General features: G+C 41.5%; 1 protein-coding gene and 2 non-coding genes across 3 annotated transcripts; 2 read left to right on the top strand and 1 right to left on the bottom strand.

Moving 5' to 3' along the window:
- Nucleotides 1-15: 15 nt before the first annotated feature.
- On the bottom strand, nt 16-21,711 carry LOC118619606 (EF-hand calcium-binding domain-containing protein 1-like). Its single transcript, XM_036246303.1, is given in 6 exon segments — nt 16-72; nt 3,637-3,741; nt 6,817-6,965; nt 9,270-9,374; nt 11,210-11,365; nt 21,528-21,711. Coding segments are annotated over 6 exon segments (756 nt in total).
- On the top strand, nt 12,479-12,558 carry LOC118620599. Its single transcript, XR_004957499.1, has one exon. It is a non-coding gene; the product is annotated as a small nucleolar RNA U2-19 (small nucleolar RNA).
- On the top strand, nt 12,691-12,760 carry LOC118620597. Its single transcript, XR_004957497.1, has one exon. It is a non-coding gene; the product is annotated as a small nucleolar RNA U2-30 (small nucleolar RNA).

Genomic DNA, 21,711 nt, shown 5'->3' with positions numbered 1-21,711 from the left:
TTGAGTGATTCACATTTAAAAACTAGAAGTTAAGACATGTTTGAATGCCAGAGCTTCAAAATCAAGACAAATCTGTAAAGTAAAAAAGTTAATAAACTGTTAGAGCAAAGCTGAAATTAGAAGTTTGCATGCTTTAGTTAACTTGCAAGAAGAAATTACTTAATCTGTGGCAGAAACAAATTAGAATTTGTAAATACTAGACTTCTACCACTACTTTTAGCATTTTTTTTTTCTGTTAGTAGACCACTTAATGGAAACCTAATTTTTTCCAGGTTGTTTCCATATTTTTACTGATAAAAATAACTGGAGAAGGCCCATACCAAATGATGTCTGTTTTTCTCTTCTCTCTTTCCTTTTTTTTTTTTTTTTTTAATTAATTAATTTATTTCTGTTACAGATGTTTCTCCTCTTTCCCCCACTGATTCCCCCCTTCCCCTCCCTCCCCGCCCTGTCCCCAGCTTTGTTGTCCATGTCCACTGTTCATGCATACATGCATATAAGTTTTTTCTCTCTATCCTTAGGGCCTCTGGCCTAATGGATTGAATTGGAACATACAAGTTAAGAAGGTTCATCTTCAGTTAAGACTTATTGATCCAAACTTGTTAGTATGGTTCTAAGTGGTAGATAGTCTTTTTTTTTTTTTTTTTTAATCCTAACCCAAGGATATTTTTCCATTTATCCTCAGATAGGTTGGGAGAGAGGGAGAGAGAAACATCAATGTGAGAGACACACATCAACTGGCTGCCTCCCACATGACCCCGACCAGGGCCGGGGACTGAACCGCAACTGAGGTATGTGCCCTTGACTGGAATTGAACCTGCGACTCTTTGGTCCGCAAGCCAATGCTCTAACTGCTGAGCCAAACCAGCTAGGACATGGTGGATAGTCTTAATAGAAGCTGCAGGCAAGGGGGTTTTGCCTCAGTTCCTTGTAGGTAATTAGATATATTTTCACTGAATTCAGGTAAAAGATACATTAGAGAGACCTGAGCACAGAATTGGAAAAAATAAGTTGCTGTCTAGATCAGGCTTCTTAGACTTTAGGGTTTTATGAACCTCTACCTTGGGGTCTTAACTGTGATTCTGATGGTGGTGGCAGGAATGGGGAGTTGTATAATGAACATAGTTTCAGTTTTGCAAGATGAAAGCGTTCTGGAGATTGCTTGCACAACAGTGTGAATGTACTTAACTGAATACTGAAAATTGATTAGGATGGTCAAGTTTATGTTAGGTGTATTTATTTAACCACACACAAAAAAATCTGACAGCCCTAAAGGGAGGAGCTGCTAAGTGGGTTCTTTGTTCTTTTGTTGTTGTTGATCCTCACCTGAGGATATTTTTTCCATTGATATTTAGAGAGTGGGAGGGAGGGAGGGATGGGCAGAGAGAAACATTGAAACGTGTGAGAGAGAGACATATTGATTGGTTGCCTCCCACACACGCCCTGACGGTAGGGAATCGAACCTGCAACCCAAGTATGTGCCCTTGACTGGGAATCAAACCCATGGCCCTTCAGTGCGTGGGCCGATGCTCTAACCACTGAACCACATGGGCCAGGGTGGGTTCTTTGTTCTTGAATGGATTCCTGATCTGTTCTCTGGAAGCCAGCACTCCTCCCCACCCCCGCCAACATACATAATACAGGATTTGACCATGATGAGAGAAGGAAAGCAACCTTTGTGTCAGGCACCAAAAAAAGATCTGATTCAGTTGGGCTGGACTGGGGTCTGAGATTCTGCATTTCTCATAAGTTCCTAGGTAATCCCATTGTGCTGGTACACAGACTACTCTGAGTGGCAAGGCTGTAGATAACGGGGCTACAGATGAAGTCTCAGGGAGCAGACTGTTGGTATTCCATCCAGACCTAAGGAGTTACTCCAACCCAGTTCATTATTCTACTGTTTCCCCCATCAGTCTCTTAAAATGAGAAGTCTGCCTTTCACACATAGCTTTTTACCATACATTTCCAGACAATTAAAATGTGAGAATAGCCCTGGGCTGGGTGATTCGATTAGTTGGAGCATCGCCCCATAAATCAAAAAAGTGAAAGTTTGATTCCTGGTTGGGGTATATATAAGAAGCAACCAATCGATGTTTCTCATATAGATGTTTCTCTCCCTCCCTTCCTCTCTCTAAAATCAATAAACATGCCCAGCCAGTGTGGCTCAGTGTTTGGGCATTGACCTATGCACCAAGCGGTCACTGGTTCAATTCTGGTCGGGGCACATACCCAGGTTGTGGGATCCATCCCCAATGGGGGGCGTGCAGGAGGCAGCCGATCAAAATTGATGTTTCTCTCATCGATGTTTATCTCTCCCTCTCTAAAAGCAATACAAACATTTTAAGAAATAATAAATAAAATGAAACCAATAAATATCCTTGGGTGAGGATTTAAAAAATGAAAGTGGGGCCCTGGCCAGTTTGGCTCAGCGGTTAAAGCATCGGCCTGCGGTCCGGAGAGACCCGGGTTCGGTTCCCGCTAAGGGCACGTACTTCGGTTGCAGTTTGTCCCCGGCCCTGGTTGGTCGTGCGGGTGGCAGCCACTCGATGTGTCCCTTCACGTCGATGTTTCTCTCTCTCTCTCTCTTCCTCTCTCTCCCTCCCACTCTATCCGTACAAAAAATGGAAAAATATCCTCGGGTGAGGATAAAAAAAAATAAAATAAAAAATGAAAGTGGGAATAAAGTACAGTGGGACAAATTAAGAGATGAGGTGAGGAGGCTAAGGATAGTTGATGCAAGTTCGTTCACAAAATCATCTAAATTAACACAGAATAAAAAGTTTCTTTAAAAAAAGTGCCTTCTCCCTGACCCGTTTGGCTCAGCGGTTGGAGCATCGGCCCGCTGACCAGAGGGTCCCGGGTTCAGTTCCCACTAAGGGCATGTATGTCGGTTGCAGTTTGTCCCTGGCCCCGGTTAGGATCGTGGGGGTGGCAACCACTCGGTGTCTTTCTCAGATTGATGTTTCTCTCTCTCTTCTTCCTTCCCTCCCTCCTGCTCAAACTGAAAATAAATGCAAAAATGTCCTCGGGTGAGGATAAAAAAAAAAAAAGTGCCTTCAAATATCATGTTTGCAAAGCACAGCTGATCAAAGGCAGAATTAAAGGAAATGCTAATGAGTCAGACAATTATTAGGCTGACTGTTCTAGCTCAGAAAACTTGTCAAAATCAAACATGAAAAAAACCCTTATGACCACAAAACACTATATATGTGTCCAAAATTTTCAAAACTCAATTTATTCTCATGGACAACATTTGGGTTGAAGGAGACCATGGTTTTCTTAGCAGTTCTCGCCGAATCCACTCTACTCACTGTTCTATCCCATAAGCAAGCCCGATATACTGTGGTTTTCTTTGGGAAAATATCAACATACAGGAAATCAGGACTTGTATATAGCCGAAGTCATGAGCTCAAAAGAAAAATCCTGAATATAATGACATAAATAGTCACTACTGCCTTATGACTTTAAATAGTCACTACTACCTTGGTTCCCAAAGCACCAGGATGGGGCTGAGCCCTTCATGGTTGCCTGAACTTAGCAGTGAGCTGAAGCCCTACAGAGGTGAATTTCTAGGGAGTGTTATTTTCAGATCCTTTAACATGTTCCCTCAGCCTTTGTGGGCTGTAGGCACTGTACCTTTGCTTCTGGTAAACATTGTCCAAACACTTCCAACAAAAGTCTCTCTTCTGTCACTGCTTTTTCAAAGTCTGCAAAAGATATCTTGCCATCGTTGTCATAATCCTAGAGAGTAAGATGATTTCTTGATAAATGATTGAGGTTTTTTTAATTTTTAAATTTTTATTTATCTTTAATCCTCACATGAGGGTATTTTTCTATTTATCTTCAGACAGAGTGGGAGAGAGGGAGAAAGAGGGTCCTGAGGGAGAGAGAGAGAAATATCGACGTGAGAGACACATTGACTAGCTGCCTCCTGCATGACCCCGACCAGGGCCGGGGATGAACCACAACTGAGGTACATGCCCTTGACCAGAATCAAATCCGCAACTTTTGGTCCACGGGCCGACACTCTAACCGCTGAGCCAAACCAGCCAGGGCTAAGTAATTTTTTAAATTGTGCATGGGAAATAATTGTCTAGAATGAAAAGGTTATACCGAGTAAAACTAAATTCACATTTAGTAGGCATTACCTACATAAATCCAAAAGTACTTATTTAAGGAGGCCACTTACTTTATTCCTATTAATTGAACAGGCATCCCTGGTATTATGGACTGAATATTTTTGCCCCCCTACCCCAACTCCCTAGTTCATATATATATATATATATTTTTTCTTCTTCTTCTTCTTCTTTTTCTTCTTCTTCTTCTTCTTTATTGATTTTAGAGAGAGAGGAAGTAGAAGGGAGAGATAGACACATCGACAAGGAGAGAGAACATCGACTGGCTGCCTCTCGCATGCCCCCCGCTGGGGACCGGGCCCACAACCTGGGCATGTGCCCTGACCGGGAATTAAACCGGCGACCTCCTGGTGTACGGGTCGATGCTCAACTGCTGAGCCACACCAGCCAGGCCCAAGTTCATATATTTTTAACACCCAATGTGATATTTGGAGGTGGGGCCTTTGCATGGTAATTAGGTTTAGATGAGGTCATGATGTAATTAATATTTTTTTAAGTAGAGAAAGAGACCAGAGCTCCTTCTCTCTGCCTTGTGAGGACATACCGAGGAAGTGGCGTCTGCAACCCAGGAAGAGAGCCCTCACCAGGGAAGTGAATCAACTGGCACCTTGATCTTGGACTTCCCCATCTCCAGAACTGAGAGAAATAAATTCCTGTTGTTTAAGCCACCGTCATTGTTAATTTTTTAGCAGCCCAAGCAGACGGGCACCCGAGTTACCTTATATCAAATGTGGCCCTGTACTATAGACAAATGAGACAAAAACATGAGAGAAAGCCCAATATTATATTGCTATTTTTGTGATAAAATAAGTGCCACAGGGCAAAAATTCTCAAGTTTAATTTTTAGTAGCAGAACTCAGTCCTCAAAGGATCTCTTACTTGGAGCTCATCATATATAAAGGTTAAAAGTGAAGTCGCTCAGTTAAGGAGCAAGGCACTGGGGGTTAGAGCACTAACAGTCCAAGATGGACTAGAGTCATGCAGAGCACTATAGGCCTTTAAGGATGGTTGGGAGCTAGACAGGTTGGGAGGTGTGTGGAGGAAATGTAGAGTGGTCCAACCTGGGTTATGGCAGTAAGCAGGAGTGTAAGTCAGGAAGAGAGACCTGCCTCAAGTGGAATACATCGTGGGGGTAGCATAGCATGTAGATTATGAATGCCTTTAACTGCTTAAGTGAATTTGGATTTGATTTGATGAGTCCTTGTTTTTTTCACTTCTGGGCATAACTAAATCAAGGTTGCTGAAAGTCTAATCTAGAGACAGGTTTGAATAATTGTCAAAAAAAGGGCTCATTCCATAACATATCCTTTAAAATAATAATAATAATAATAATAATAAAAAAGGTGGGGTGGGGTGGGGAGGGGTGGGTTTGGTATGAGGGAACACTCTCTCTCAAGTAGTCTACCCTGAGCCCAGGCAGGATCTAGTGAAATTGTTGCTAATGGAAGAGGATACTCTGGAGTCTGTGGTAGCTGAGTCTGAGACTCGGCAGTCCAGATCCTTTGTTTCTTTCTTGAACTCCAGAGTCATGGGTGAGTGGGGCCTGGGCTGCCTTAGGGTCACAAATCTTCATGGTATCCAGTTTAGGGTCATAGTAAGAAAAGGAGAGAAATTAGTATGTCCATCATACATCAATATTATTGGTTTCATTGAAAGATGAATTCACCCAATTTTCTAATATGACCTTGAACAAACCTATCTGTACTTCAGTTTTCTCATCTGCGAAATAAAGATAATATTTCTACTTCATAGGGTTGTTCTAAAATGAGTTCATATATTAAAGTTCTATGAAGGGCCTGGCATATAGCAAGCACTCTATAAAGAACAGCCTTTTATTATTATGTTATTTTGTTATAATGATTGTTTAGAAGAATTGGAAGACTAGGGTCATGGAGACAGACTAAAATAGCAACCAATTTTATACAAATTAAATCTGCTGCCTACCCCCTCCCCAAGTATTGAGGTTTTACTGATTTAAAAGTATTTTAAGCCCAGCACGGTGGCTCAGTGATTGAGCATCAATCCACGCACCAGGAGGTCACCGGCTCAATTCCTGGTTGGGACACATGCCTGGGTTTCAGGCTCAATCCCCAGTAGGGGGTGAGCAGGAGGCAGTTGACCAATGCTGATATGATAATGTTTTTCTCTCTCTCCATCTCTAAAATCAATAAAAACATTTAAAAAATGTTTTAAAATAAGAAAATTAGCCCTGGCCGGTTTGGCTCAGCGGTTAGAGCGTCGGCCTGCGGTCTGGAGAGACCCGGGTTCGGTTCCCGCTAAGGGCACGTACCTCTGTTGCAGTTTGTCCCCGGCCCTGGTTGGTCGTGCGGGTGGCAGCCTCTCGATGTGTCCCTTCACGTCGATGTTTCTCTCTCTCTCTTTATCTCTCTCCCTCCCGCTCTATCTGAACAAAAAATGGAAAAATGTCCTCGGTTGAGGATTAAAAAAAAGAAAATTAACATTCATTGGGTACAGTGATTCATTTACTCACCCAGCAATTTCATAAATATCTACTGAGCACCCACTGTTCGCCAGACACTGTTCTAAGCAATGGACCGCAGAGAACCAACAACTGCCCTCGAAAGGCTACACTATCATGTAGGGAAGTGATTTTTTCATCTTTAGTGCTATCCAGCAACCACTTGATTGGATATAGTGAATTAGCGTTTTTCATTCTTACCATTTTCTTCAGTGTTATCTCTACCAATTCTCTTATTCCTTCATCAGTGTCTTCCTCAGACTGGTGTAGACTGTTCTTCAACATGTCAAATACTTCCTCTTGAGAAATGTAACCATCATGACCATTCAAATAATATACTTCAAAACAGACTTTTCAAAGCATAAGAAGTTTAAAGACTTGGATAAGGATAGTTAAAATGTCATCAATCTTCTCCTTATGTATGTCAATATATATAAAAAAACAATTTATATAACCTATAATTATTGATTTATATGGTAAAGATATTTTTAAATAAAGCAGCCTTTATTATATTTCTTTCCGTAAAATGAAATACCCCTTGGAACGTGAAAAGACAACTTCATGATTTTGAAATTGAGGGTAGAAAAATATTATGAAGCTGCAAAAAAGAGGATCCATATTTTTAAATCTTTGATCATATAATACATACATACATACATATACATACATATGTAAAAATCTCAGTACCATGATTTTTTTTACATAGAGTACAAACTTAAGTATACTTTGCTATGTCATTGACAACATTTTCCAGTGTATTTGGGTAGTGAGACTTGGGGCCTGCCCATCTGTACTATTCAAAGTGATCGATCTCTCCCTGGAGTGACTACTACCTCATGGAGTAAGCACCACCACAGTTCACTCATTCATCCACAGGTGACTTACTCAGGTCCTGAGGATACAGCAGTAAAAGAGTTCTTATGGTGCATGTAATCCAGTTAACTGTTTTACAAAAGCAATAGAACCATGCACAAAACTGCAGAGTATCAGATTAGCTGCATCTTTTTGTTGAGTGTCTCCAATCTGTTGCATATATAAGTTTGCAACACAACCCTACTAGAAGTAGTATGTTCACCCAAATTACTTATCTTGAAATATATATGAAACACTTTTACAAAGCGGGGTTAGAGAAGGAAAATTTTTTTGATAGGGTGATGCTATTCAATGTCAGATACTTTTAATGTCACAGCCATTTTCATCAGGTGTTAGCGGTACCTCAGGAATCCGCACCCAAGACACTTAGGGTTTCACTTTTCAGGGACACTTTTGTATAAGAATGTTGCAATAAGTTTAAGTGGCAAATAGGGTGGGCAAGAGTAGGCTTACAGTTGTGAGTACACGAGTTTATCCTTGTATTATTATTTATGATTCTATTATTTTCCATTTGAAGTACTGTAAACCTACTTTTGCTCCACTCTGTATTTAAATGTTATCCTGTAAAAATTAGACTGAAGAAGAAAAACTAGAAACAAAAAGTACAAATGTCAGAAAGCTGGTGATTTTTAAAAAATGATGTTATCATTTTAAAAATGTGTTTAAGATAGGGATCTTTTGAACATTACAAACCCAAATTCAAGTGGAAGAATAACAAGGGATAAAAACAATTTGCTTCCTCAGAACTCTTCTGTCTTCTCTAAGCAACTGACACTAAGCAATCTATTTCCTTGAAAACTGCTACTTAAAATTGTTCCTACTCTCATTCCAGAGTTCCTCACCCCAAATCCTGGCACCAGAGGTGTAAAACATAGGAAATAGCCCAGGCGGTGTTGCTCAGTGGACTGAGCGTCGTCTCAGACTGAGAGGTCCCAGTTCGATTCCCAGTCAGGACACATGCCTGGGTTGGGGGCTCGATCCCCAGTAGGGGGCGTGCAGGAGGCAGCAGATCAGTGCTTCTCTCTCACATTGATGTTTCTCTCTCCCTTCCTCTCTCTAAAAAAAAAAAAAAAAAAAAAATCAATGAAAACATATTTAAAAAGAGAAACAGGAAATACACATCACATCAATGGTACAGGTGAGGGGAGGCCAGAGTTATTTCTAGGCAAAATTGTGAACTGGGAGATTTTTGCCTTTGCAATTCCTAATGTCCTTTTCTGTATGAAGAAGATCTTTTATAAACCTTCCTTGGGGCTCTCAATGTCCTGAGGCTTTTCTCCTCTTTTCACTCATCTACACTAACACTAGAGCATCGATGTCTGGTGGTTAATGTGTCTTACCTCGTCTTATGTCAAACCTTCACATTTAAAAAAAATAGAAAGACAAGCAATGGCCCTAATGTGACTTGTGCACTGCCCCCTATCAAGGCTCTTGCTGAGCCCAGAGGCAGCCTCAGAAACCTCTGCCATGCTAGCTGACTGAAACTGGCATAAGACCTAACCCTTGGTTTCTATTATTAGCCTGGGCCTTATGCCAAAGACCCATCCTGGTGGGCATTACAGAACCAGTGAGGAAAGTGTTTGGGGAATCTTGGGACTAGGGACTCAGGAAATAGCCTGCCCATTTCATCTGGTTTTTATTTTTTAAAGCTGTCATGAACTATTTTTGCAAGGTTGTTATAGAAAACACTAATTTTATACTTTAAAAATATTTACACATTCACTAAACACAAAATTGACAATATATATTACTCAGCCAGTAATTCCATACAGAAGTCTTACACTTCAGCTTTTCTTCAAAAGTCCCTCGAAGAAACACTGATACTCCTTTAACCCACTCATTTACATTTATGCAGTTATCACTGTCTTTGTCAAACGCAAAAAATACTGAAAAAAAGAACATGTAAGCATGTAATTTACAGCTATTTTATAATTCAAGAGTGTATATATATATATATATATATATATATATGAATAGATTTATAAAATTTTCCTCCCAAAGTGAAGGGAAAACGGTTTGGCACAATCATTGTTGAGTTAAAATTACTGAAAATATGTTTTCCCCAGATTTTTATAGGAAGAAGAGTCACACTCTGTCCTCCATGACCAATGATGAGATTTATTTGTGATGTTTTGTACAGTTAGTATGAGCCAAGAAGTCCAATGATGGAGCCAATAAATGTGATTTTTATTCTAAAAGTAGAATTTTATTCTAAAATTCACCTTGGCTGGATTGGCTCAGCAGTTAGAGTGTTGGTCCATGGACCAGAGTCTCGGGTTCAATTCCTGATCAAGGGCATGTACCTTGGTTTCAGGTTTGATCCCCCGGCCCCGATCGGGGTCATGCAGGAGGCAAACAATTGATGTGTCTCTCTCACATCAATGTTATTCTCTCTCTCTCTCTCTCTCTCTCTCTCTCTCTCTCTCCCTCCCTTCCTCCTACTCTATCTAAAATAATCAATGGACGCCCAGCCGGTGTGGCTCAGTGGTTGAGCGTCAACCCATGTACCAAGAGTTTTGCTGGTTTGATTCCCATTAGGGGCACATGCCCTGGCTATGGGCCAGATCCCCTGTGGGGGGGCATGTAGGAGGTGGCCAATTGATGTTCTCTCTCATTGATGTTTCTATGTCTCTCCCCTTCTCCCTTCCTCTCTCTCTCTCTAAATCAATAAAGACAAAAAAATTTTTTTAATTTAAAATAATAAAAGGAAAAATACACTTGAGCGAGGATTTAAAAAAAAGTGGCAAAATTGTTCTAGAGTTTGTACAAGGCCAAGTTAAATTACTAGAATAATACTATTTTAAAATTACCAATGAAGTCTTATTCTATAGAAAATAAAATATGATGGACTCTTTTGGGGATGATGAATATGTTAATTATTTTGATTATGGTTATAGTTTCAAGGATGTACATATATATCAAAACTTACCAAGTTGAACACTAAAACTCTGTTAGTGAAAGTGACTGGCTCACATTAAATAACTTCCTATTTTAAATAAATGATCTTTGATTTTTTTCAGTATAATGAGTATCATTGTTTTGTACTGACTGATACATTTTTCTTTTTTTTTTTTAATCCTCACCCGAGGACATTTCTCCATTTTTTGTTCAGATAGAGTGGGAGGGAGAGAGAGGAAGAGAGAGAGAGAGAGAGAGAGAGAGAGAGAGAGAGAGAGAGAGAGAGAAATGTTGACATGAAAGGGACACATCAAGTGGTTGCCACTCGCACGACCCAACCAGGGCCGGGGACAACCTGCAACAAAGGTACGTGCCCTTAGCGGGAACTGCAGGCCAACACTCCAACCACTGAGACAAACAGGCCAGGGCACATTTTTCATTTTTATAAGAAAAAGAAGTCATTGAAAATTTTATGTCCACAGCATATGAATCCATAGACATCATAATTAAAAGCCACATGCTTATTTAAAAAAAATAATACTGCTAGCTTATTTAGCCCATTACTGGTTATCTCTCAAAATGGTACAGTTATAAGACATCCTGAGTGAGTTTATATTATAAACCACCCTGACAATAAAATCAACTACTGATTTATATTGGCAGCACTATCAGAATTGTCTTTCTAGTTTGGTATTAAAAAATGCAAAGTCTTTGATGAAAATTATATATGTAACACTTGCCATATATTAATCTATTTTAACTTATATGCCATGTACTTGTTTGCCATCTCAGCTTGGCCCAGTTCAGTCTCATGACTCCTTACCCCTATTCATTAGCTTATCATCAGTCATTCCAAACAAGCTGTGTAGGATCATTTGAAATGTGTTCCGATCTAGACCGACGTTATCAAGTCTCACATCAGCTCTTTCCACCCAGTCGTGAAAAAGTATTATGAGACATTCTACTTCACTTTTTTTTACTGTAAAATGAAAATACAGATATGACTTAATCATTGAGTTCTCCAACCTAATTGAACATATTATACTAAAAAGCTATTTTTTCCTATGATGCTCTAGTAGATGCCCAGTAATTTTTTTAAAAAGTATAACATAGACTTGTTACTTAAGAGGTTATACAATTAAGAAGGGTCTCACTTGAAGAGGAGTTGGGCCATTTTCTTGGGAGTAGACTTTGAATTGGGCCTTGAAGGATGCATAGTTTATAGGAAGAAATGAGTTGGGGGTGGTCAGTAAGTGCAGAATTCTAGGGAGAGGGAACATGAGTAAAGGAAAGAGGTAGAACAGGGGTTGAGGTTGAACTTGTCGTCCTGGAAGCCAGCAAGTTGGGAAGAAGTGAAATCCGATTGAAGAGAATGGGCTGATGGTAGAGGGCCTTGAGTGCCTGGTCAGAGGACTAATGTTTATTTCACTGGAACAGTTTCTCATGATGTCCTCTTTGGACCCTCTGTATGAAAATCAAACCCCTCTCCATTGCTTGTTAAACGTACAAATTGCCGGGCCTTGCCCCAGACCTACCGCAGAATTGCTAACAGTGGGCCCAGGAATTAGCTTTTAAACAAGAGCTTGGTTGACTCTTCTATGCCTTTCTAAGGCATAGCAGTGGTTCTCAACCTTCCCAATGCCGCGGCCCTTTAATCCAGTTCCTCATGTTGTACGTGGGCGTATCTGCATGTGGGCGGACCCGCCTGGAGACGGATGGAGGAGCGGTGTCTCGGTTCCTAAGACCATCGGAAATATGTGTTTTCCGGTGGTCTTAGGTGACCCCTGTGAAAGGGTTGTTCGACCCCCAAGTTGAGAACCGCTGCCTTAGGGTTTGAGGAGTGGTTTAGGAAAAGAGAAGTGGCCAAGCTGTACGGAAGCACAGAAGCCAGGCTTGGAGAGACTGGGCCAGGGAAGTGGAAATGAGGTCAGAGTGGGGAGGGAGCCCGAGATACTGCCAAAAACCAGCAGGGTCAGGTGACTTACTTCAAACAGAAATTTTTTAATACTCTGGATCTCACTCCAGACTTAGCGAACTAATGGTAGATTTAAGAAGTGCATAAGTTTCTCTGAGATCTGTTCCTACTGAAGTGAATCGATGATGCAAATTGCCAAATCTGAGCATCAGAAGACCTTCCAGTCTACCTGATGCATGATCTCTGTAGGTCTGAGAAGCAAAAGTATAATTTAAAACAATAGTGTGCATGTGTGTATTTGTTTATAAAGGTGACAGTGGGTAACTGAGGTCTTACAGATGAGTGACTGAGATGGGGGGGGGCATATTTATGAAAGGTTGATCAGTTCTGAGCAATGATGAAAAGGCTTGATTTCTGACCTTTGTAATTATGAAGGTTTCTGCACTTGATCTGAGCTCAGAATTGGGGGGGCGGGGGGAGTGCACAGGTGATTCTAATGCACCATCAGGACTGAGAACTAAGGGATTAGACTCAGTGGTTTGGGGTATTAGCCTCAAGCATTTGGGTTCTACTTCCATTTCTGAGACTAAATAGTTGGGAGACAGACAAGTCATATAGCATCTTTATGCCTCAGGATCCTCACCTATGAAAATTGGGTATTATCCGTCCTAGATGATCTGAAACCCCTTAAGTTTCTAAAAGTCTAATTCTATGAATCAAAGGTCAAGAGAACTAGAAAAGGAGGGAAAGCTGGTTACTATTTCTCTTTTTGTCTTCCTTGTCCTCCCTCCTCTTTTTTTTTTTTGGTGGAGGTGGGGAGAAAAAAGTTATTTTAGATGCTATCTTTGAGATGATTCCAGGTTACCCAAATGAAATTAATGACAACAGATAGCAAATATGCAGTTTACAATCAAGTTTCCACTGTGGTCGGAATGACTTGGTTCTTAGGACAATGGTTGGCAAATGTAAAGAATAAGCCATTAGAAAGATACCTAATAAAACTATTTTACAAACTGAATTAGATCCTCAGGCTTCACATTGTAGCTTCTAGCCCTAAAATATGACATAAAGGTGTTTTTATTCATCCAATAAGCATTTATTAAGGGTCTTCCACAAACCAGGCAATGATTCCTGCCCTCAAGGTTATTACACTTCGGTGGAGATAAACAAGTTAAGTGCAATAAAGTACTACAAACACTATGATTGACGGTGTTTGGGAGTGACCCAAAGGAAGGAATAATCAGCTGGGGGGAGGTGTTAAGAAATGAAGCAGGGCCCTGGCCGGTTTGGCTCAGCGGTTAGAGCGTCGGCCTGCGGTCCCGAGAGACCCGGGTTCGGTTCCCACTAAGGGCACGTACCTAGGTTGCAGTTTGTCCCCGTCCCTGGTTGGTCGTGCGGGTGGCAGCCACTCCATGTGTCCCTTTCACATCGATGTTTCTCTCTCTCTTCCTCTCTCCCCCTCCCTCTCTACCTGAACAAAAAATAGAAAAATGTCCTCAGGTGAGGATAAAAAAAAAAAAAAAATGAAGCAGGGTCCCAAGGAGGTGTTGAGCTGAGACATGCCAAAGGAGTAAGCATTTGCCAGAGGCATCTTGATGGCCTGAGGTCCTGTTCTGAGAGCTGCAGGTGTTTGGTGTGGCTAGGTGGCTGAATTAAGACAATGGAGTTTGGTGAATTGAAATGACAGGTTGTATTTTCCCCAAGACCACTGAAACAATCTATCCCACCACACAGGCTCTTCTTACAATGTGACTTAATACTTCAGCCTTAGAGAGATGGGGTCTGTCTCCTTCACTTGAAAGGAGGGGGCTTTTGTGCCAGTTTCACCAATAGAGTACAGTGGAAATGAGGCGATGTGACTTTTCAAGGTTAGGTGATAAAAAGGGCTGCAACTGCTCCAAGGACAAAAACTTGGAAAGACATTTTGTTTTTTTTTAATATGAAGAAAAAGGAAGCTCAGATGTGGATACACTCTATGCAGTATCTGTTCGCCTGGAAGTCCTGCTCAATTCTGATGAAGAATTATTACCCGAGTGGAAATGTCAGCACCAGCACTAAGGTGGATTAAGCAGATCCCTGAAGAAAGTGAGGAGCTGCTCCGAGCCCAATATTGACAAGTCATCCAACAAAGCAAGAATTCTAGACCCAATCTTTAGCAGGTAACTTTCTGAGTTTATCAATGTGACTCATATGTCATTATATCTGAAGACCTTATATCCATGATCAAGGAACAATTGATATTTGAGAAATTATGGATAGTGAGAGTGGTGTTGAGATGCCAGAGATTGGCCTGTTCTTAAACTGTTGAGTAATTTTAGATTTACAAGAGAGATGCGATGGTAGTATAGACTTCCTATAAACTCTTCAGTGTTTCTCCCTAATGCCAACAACTTATATAACCACGCAAATTACAATCGGCAAAACTAATAGAATAACTGACACATTACCAAGTAAATTATGGATTTACCAGCTTTTCCAGTCCTTTTTTTTTGTTCCAGGATTCATTTGGTTGTCACGTGACCTCCTATCTGTGAGTTTTCAGTTTTTCCTTGCTTTTCATGACTGTGAGTTATTTTAAGAATATTCCTTACTTTAGCTTTGTCTAATGTTTTTCTCATTAGACTGGTTGTGTATTGGGGAAGAATGTGCGCTAAAGTGCCGTTCTTGTCATTACACTCAGGGGCATGCATGTAACCTGGATTACCTGGTTAAACAGTGTACAGGTCTCTCCACGGTAATTACTTTTTTTTCCCCCCCATAGTCTATTCTTCAGAGGCCAATCTCTCAAAGAACAGAGTCAGGCGCCACTATTTGGGAAGGGGTTTCTACAGTATCACTTGGAATTCTTCTGAAAGAAAGATGCCTCTTTTCCACTGTTATTTTGTTCTCAAATTGTTTCAGCTTCGACCACTGGGGTTTTCAAGCTGGTTCCTGTATCTTTCATATATCCCCATTCTTCTGCTTTTCCAGCACTTCCTTGCTTTCTGGCACTACTTGCCAGGCTCCTTTGCATTATCCCTGTGAGATAACAGGAAACAATGTATGTCGGTCTCTGCCCCCAATTCCTAGCACAGAGCTCTGAAAACCCTTGTAATTTTCTAAGTCATACAAGAATTAGGAGCATCTTTTCTTCTGTTTGGTCTTTGACCCAATTTCCAGACAAATTCCTAAATCCCTTAGAATTTCCTGGGTGATGGGAATGTCTTTTGTTCTAATGAGGTGACTATTGGTGGTTCCTGTTCACTAGAAAGACCAAACCACCCACCATCTTTTGGAGAGAAGCCGGAAATTGAGTTAACAATCTATCATGTTCATGTAAGTCTCTATGAAAACCACCAAGGTGCTGGGAGAAAGCTCAGAAGCTCCACATCCTTCCCCACATACCCTGCTCTATGCATCTCTTCCACCTGGCCGTTCCTAATTATATCCTTTTATAATAGATTGCTAATCTAGCCCAGCTGGTATGGCTCAGTGGTTGAGCATCGACCCATGTACCAAGAGGTTGCCTGTTTGATTCTGTCAGGGCACACACCCAGGTTGTGGGCCCGATCCCCAGTGTGGGGCATGTAGGAGGTAGACAATCGATGTTCTCTCTAGTGGGTGATACTCTCACTCCCTCTCTTCCTTCCTCTCCCTCTCAAAATCAATAAAGTAAATAAATAAATAAATAAATAAATAACCCTGGCCGGTTTGGCTCAGTGGTCGTATCAGCCTGCGGATCAGAGGGTTCCAGGTTCGGTTCCCACTAGGGGCATGTACCAAAAATAAATAAATTGCTAACCTAGTAAGTAAACTGTTCCCCTAAGTTCTGTGAGCTGCTCTACCAAATTAATTGAACCCAAGAAAGGCACTGTAGGAACCTTAGATTTATAGCCAATTGGTCAGAACCTGTGGCACAGGTAACAACTTGCACTTGTCATTGGCATCTGAAGTGGAAGGGAGCAGTCTCGTAGTACTGGACTCTTACCTGGTGGGATCTCATTCTACCTGCAGGTAGTCTCAGGACTGAGTTAAACTGTCGGGTCCCAGCTGGTGTCAGAGAATTGCTTGCTGGGAAACAATTCCACAGCTGGCAAACAGAAGTGACAGACGTGTGGTAGTAGTGTCAAAGTAAAAGAGAAACAAAGCACTACAGGTTCGTCCCTTACTGTTCGGCTACTACGTCAAGGAATCCTGTTTTGTATTTTAACTGGAGATTGCTCTTTTGAAACCCAGGTCCAGGTACTGGGTGTGCCTGTTGCTACCAGAGTGTTAATATTTCTAAGCCCTCTCAGCAGACATGGCTAGAAAATAATTATGTAGGCACACCTATTGGTCCATGTTATATGTCTCAAATGAAAGCCAAATACTGGACTAGTGGGCCCATAGGAGGTCAGGGCTAGGTGCCAGAAGAGACAACTGTATTAAAAGCTCACGAACAGACCTGGCCAGTGTGGCTCAGTTGGTTGGAATGTTGTCCCATGCACCGAAGGGTCGCAGGTTCAATTACTCAGGTTGCAGGTTCAATCCCTGGTTGGACATGTGCGGGAGGCAACTGATCGACATCTCCCCCTCCCCCCACCTTCTTCTGTCTCTCAAATAAATGAAAGCATATCCTCAGGTGAGGATTAATGAAAAACAAAACTCATGAACATTTAGGAAAGAGGGGCTCATGAATTCACAAGGGCAAATCACACTAGATTTAACTTATTTCTCCCCCTGGTAGGAGCAGATCAGAGAAATGCAGTGCACAAAGTATTTCACTTTTAACAAGACGTGACAAAATCTCCTATTATTCTTATGTTAGTATCTACTCAGTATCAAGTAGCACCTACAGAGCAGGGATGTTAGGCTCTCTAATGTTTGCCATAGAATTATCAACCACTTGTAAATTGGAGAGGTTGAGTCAGTTAACACCTAGATGCCAAAATAATCAGTTGACTCAAACATGAAAATATTAGAAAGCTTTTAAATTCACCACTTAGCTTTTTTAAAAAGTTCCTTGTTTCACTTAGGATAATACTTTCTAGGTCCTTCCATATGGACAACAAAGCTGGGGACAGGGTGGGGAGGGGGGAATGAGTGGGGGGGGAGGAGAAACATCTGTAACAAAAATAAATTAATTAATAACAAAAAAATTAAACTGCAAAAAAAAAAAGTTCCTCTAGTGTAAAAATTATGGCAAAACGACAATGAATGTGAAAGACAGTCATTCCCAATTCACTATCAATCAAGTTGAGATTGACATTAGTCTGACAGATTGAAGTTTCATCTCAAAAAGACAATTTTGGTCAGGAATCTCCAACTTTAGTGTCTAACAATGCACAGAGTGAACAATCTGGATGTCTGGTCCACTTCCACATTTTTAACTATACCTAGGGTGGTACCCAGGAAGCTACATTTTCAATACAAACCTTCAGGTGATTCTGACGGTGGAGATACTCCTACAACAATGAATGAGGTACACAGCCAGGATCGACTACAGAACTCATGGGCCAAAACGCACAACTTTCAGTCAGTGTTAACAGAGCATTAAACTAAGCATGGGGCCTATGAGAACATAGTTTGCACATCCATGAAGCCATTTATTACACCCCGAAGTAATCTATCTGCCTCCCCACTAAATTGAAGGGCTATTGTTTGGGAAAGGGAAAGACTTGTGACCTGGAGCACACTGTTTAATGAGATGATGGAAACGTTCTGTATCTGTGTTGTCCGACTTGGTAGCCACAACCCATATGTAGTTATTGTGCCCTAAAAAGTGGCTAGTGTGACCAAAACTGGATTTTAAATTCTACTTAATTTTAATTTACATTCAAATTGCCATATGTAGCTAGTGGTCACCACACTGGATAATGCAGCTCTATAGAGCAGTATGGAGACAACAGAAGTTATATTAGCTCTGGAACAGACATTTCATATCTGTCTAGAAAAAATGGAAAGAGCTGCTTGGTAAAGTGACTGATTTTCCCTTGTGAGGTCACTGGCATAACCAGGGGAGGATCTGTGAGGATGGCAGAGACAGCACTTTGGACTAAAGAGGCCATGCAGCACATAAGGACTTAGCAACTTATGAAGGCTCCCCCCCTCTTAAGCAACTCTAAAGCTGGGAAAAAGTACAGAAGCTCCACATCCTTCTCCCCAAAAAGCCCAGGAAAAACCACTTAAACTTTCAGCCACCTGGGACAATGAGAACTTTGTAATCCAAGAGAAATACAGTCATCCCTGGTTTATCGCCGTTAATCCGTTCCAGACTCTAGCGGTTGCACCGGGCGTTGAAGGATTCCTGGGGTGCTCGAATACATAGGCCTACAGTCCATACGTACAGTAATTTTAATTTTAATTATAATACAGGGGTGTACAATTGACTCAGACAACCGAGTGCAGACTGTATCATTTTCACTGTCTCAATCAACTGTTTAATGAATATATTTGAAAAAATCGTGATAGAGTGAAGCCGCAAAAGTCGAAGCGTGAAGTGGCGAGGGACGACTATAATAAAAAGATAGCCCCTTCTTGAGCAGGCCAAGGCAGCACAAGCTGTTAGTTCTTCCCAATACCCACAGAGAACCAAATCCAGTCATGAAAGGGCCAGCGTCCATCCCGGTTCAAATGGAAGGACCCAAGAACTCAGTTGTATTTAACAATTTCACGGTGTACTATGAAACAGCAATATACAGAATGACCATAAGGGTCTACAATGCTAATCAGTAGCTAACCTGAGAAACAGATTGAGTGCTGGCTCTGGCACCAGACTATTCGAATTCTAGCTCTGTCTCCACCAGAAAAGTCCACTAACTGTAGCTTTAGACAAACAAAATCTATGACTTGGTTTCCTCATCTGAAAATGTGGAAATTATCACCTACCTCACTGGGTTTATTCTGAGTTAAAGATGATGAACATAAACCAGTTAGTGCAGTGTCTTGTCAATGAAGTCAATAAACATCAGCTGTTAGTAATCTGAGTGTAAAGTAGTAACCTGGTTACAGTGAATCATTGTCAAAAACTTTGGGAGAAAAAGAATAGTAACCCGTTCCTTTTTTTTTTTTAATCCTCACCCGAGGACATTTTTCCATTTTTTGTTCAGATAGAGTGGGAGGGAGAGAGAGGAAGGGAGAGAGAGAAACATCGACGTGAAGGGACGCATCGAGGGGCTGCCACCCGCACGACCAACCAGGGCCGGGGACAAACTGCAACCGAGGTACATGCCCTTAGCGGGAACCGAACCCGGGTCTCTCTGTACCGCAGGCCGACGCTCTAACCACTGAGCCAAACCGGCCAGGGCACCCATTCCTTTTTTTAAACAATTATTATAAATTACCATCTTTGCAGGAGACTGTGGGATTTGGATCTGATCAAGTATTATATATTCATACCTACAGGCTATTTTAGAGAATTGCTTTCAAATAACAAATTATGGTATTTAACATTCACTGCAAACATTGCTACAAATAATTTCATTAGGATGGGGAGAGGAGTTATATATGTTTTAGGTATGCAAAATTTCCTTTCAGAGTTTGTTAATATTTATTTATTTTACTGAGGGGGGGCTTAACTTATCTTTACTGGTGAAAGTATTACAGATGCCCTCCACCCCCAAAATTTCCTTGTGAATGTCATAAAACTCAGGCTCTGTTAAGAAAGCAACAAATGGGCCCTAGCCAGTTTGGCTAAGTGGCTGAGCGTTGGCCTGCGGTCCAGAGAGACCTGGGTTCAGTTCCCACTAAGGGCGCGTACCTCGGTTGCAGTTTGTCCCCAGCCCTGGTTGGTCGTGTGGGCGGCAGCCACTTGATGTGTCCCTTTCACATCGATGTTTCTCTCTCTCTCTCTGTTCCTCTCTCTCCCTCCCACTCTATCTGAACAAAAAATGGAAAAATGTCCTCGGGTGAGGATAAAATAAAAAAAGAAAGCAGCAAATGGACTTGCCAGTATGGCTCAGTTGGTTGAGCATTGTCCCATGCACCTGGTCAGTGGTTCGATTCTGGGTCAGGTTATATGGGCCAGCTGATATGTCTCTCTCACATCTATATTTCTCTTTCTCTCTTCCTCCTTCTCTCCCTCTTGCTCTATCTGAAGATGAATGCAATAAATAAATAAATACTGGCTAAATCTGCCTATGAGATTTAAGGACCATACTGACAGCAGGATTGGAAAACAGGCCCTAGAAGTGCATTAGGAGTTTAGATCATTTAAAATCCAACTGGAATAGTGTGGCCGGTGTGTCTCAGTGGCGGAGTATTGACCCATGCACCAAGAGGTCACTGGTTCGATTCCTGATCATTACACATACCTAGGTTGTGGGCCAAATCCCCAGTGGGGGGCATGCAGGACGTGGCCAATTGATGTTCTCTCTCATCTATGTTTCTCTCCCTCTCCCTCTCTAAAAATCAATAAAGAAAAAAAAATTTTTTTAATCCAACTGGAATGAGAGAAAACAGAAGTGAGTCTACAATGAGATTCTTAGAAAGGTGGTGTCTATCCTAACTAGGGAGGGCACACGAGAAAAACCAGAAGTGCCCAATAATGAGGCTGCACAAGTGGCTGAAATAAAAGTAACTTCCTCAAATTCTAAACACAGATTCTCACACTTATCAGTCAGGATGGCTTGTGGTCATGCCTGAGAAAAAATTAGTAGAGTTACCTTGAGAAATAAAGATTTCTTTTTAAGGTCTGTCAGAGCAAGGACCCCTGCCCCCAATCTGTTGTTGGAGATTAGTTTTCATAAACACTTGCCATGTTCAAAGCACCACGGTGTTTCAACATCTACAGTAGCCCATGTAATGTGTCTCTATCAATCCCCTGAAGCAGAGTGATCATCTGCTTCTACAGATTTTGTGTCAGAGAACTGGTCAGAGTAAACCTTTATACTTTGAAATCTCTTATTAAATTTCAGATCACAAAAATCAGTCTGTGGTGGGCAGATAATCCGTTAGCACAGAGGAACTCTATTTTGGAGCTTACGAAGTGCTTGAGAATGTCCAACTAGTATGTCTGGTCAGTACTTACAGCTCTTTTTTTTAATCCTCACCCAAGGGCATTTTTGCATTTATTTTCAGATAGAGCAGGAGGGAGAGAGAACCATCAATGTGAGAGAGACATCGACTGGCTGTAACCCACATGACCCCAACCGGGGCCGGAGACAAACCACAACCAAGGTATGTGCCCTTAGCGGGAACCAAACCTGGGACTCTCCGGTCCATGGGCCAACGTTCCAACCACTGAGTCAAATTGGCCAGGGCTACTTACAGCTCTTGACAGTTTTGCTGATGGATTCTACCAGTTTCCTCAGAGCCTTCTGTTCCATGCTGAATGTGGCTTCAACACAATGCAGACTTCTCAGACAGCCTGGCTCCAAGCCGGGGCATCTCGGCCTGCTACTGTTTCCAGCTCACTATGTCACACCCAACACAGTATGTGACCATGGCAACAT

Source organism: Molossus molossus, unplaced genomic scaffold, assembly GCF_014108415.1.
Source record: "Molossus molossus isolate mMolMol1 unplaced genomic scaffold, mMolMol1.p scaffold_m16_p_7, whole genome shotgun sequence".
NCBI lineage: Eukaryota > Metazoa > Chordata > Mammalia > Chiroptera > Molossidae > Molossus > Molossus molossus.
This window is presented reverse-complemented; position numbering and strand designations above follow the sequence as displayed.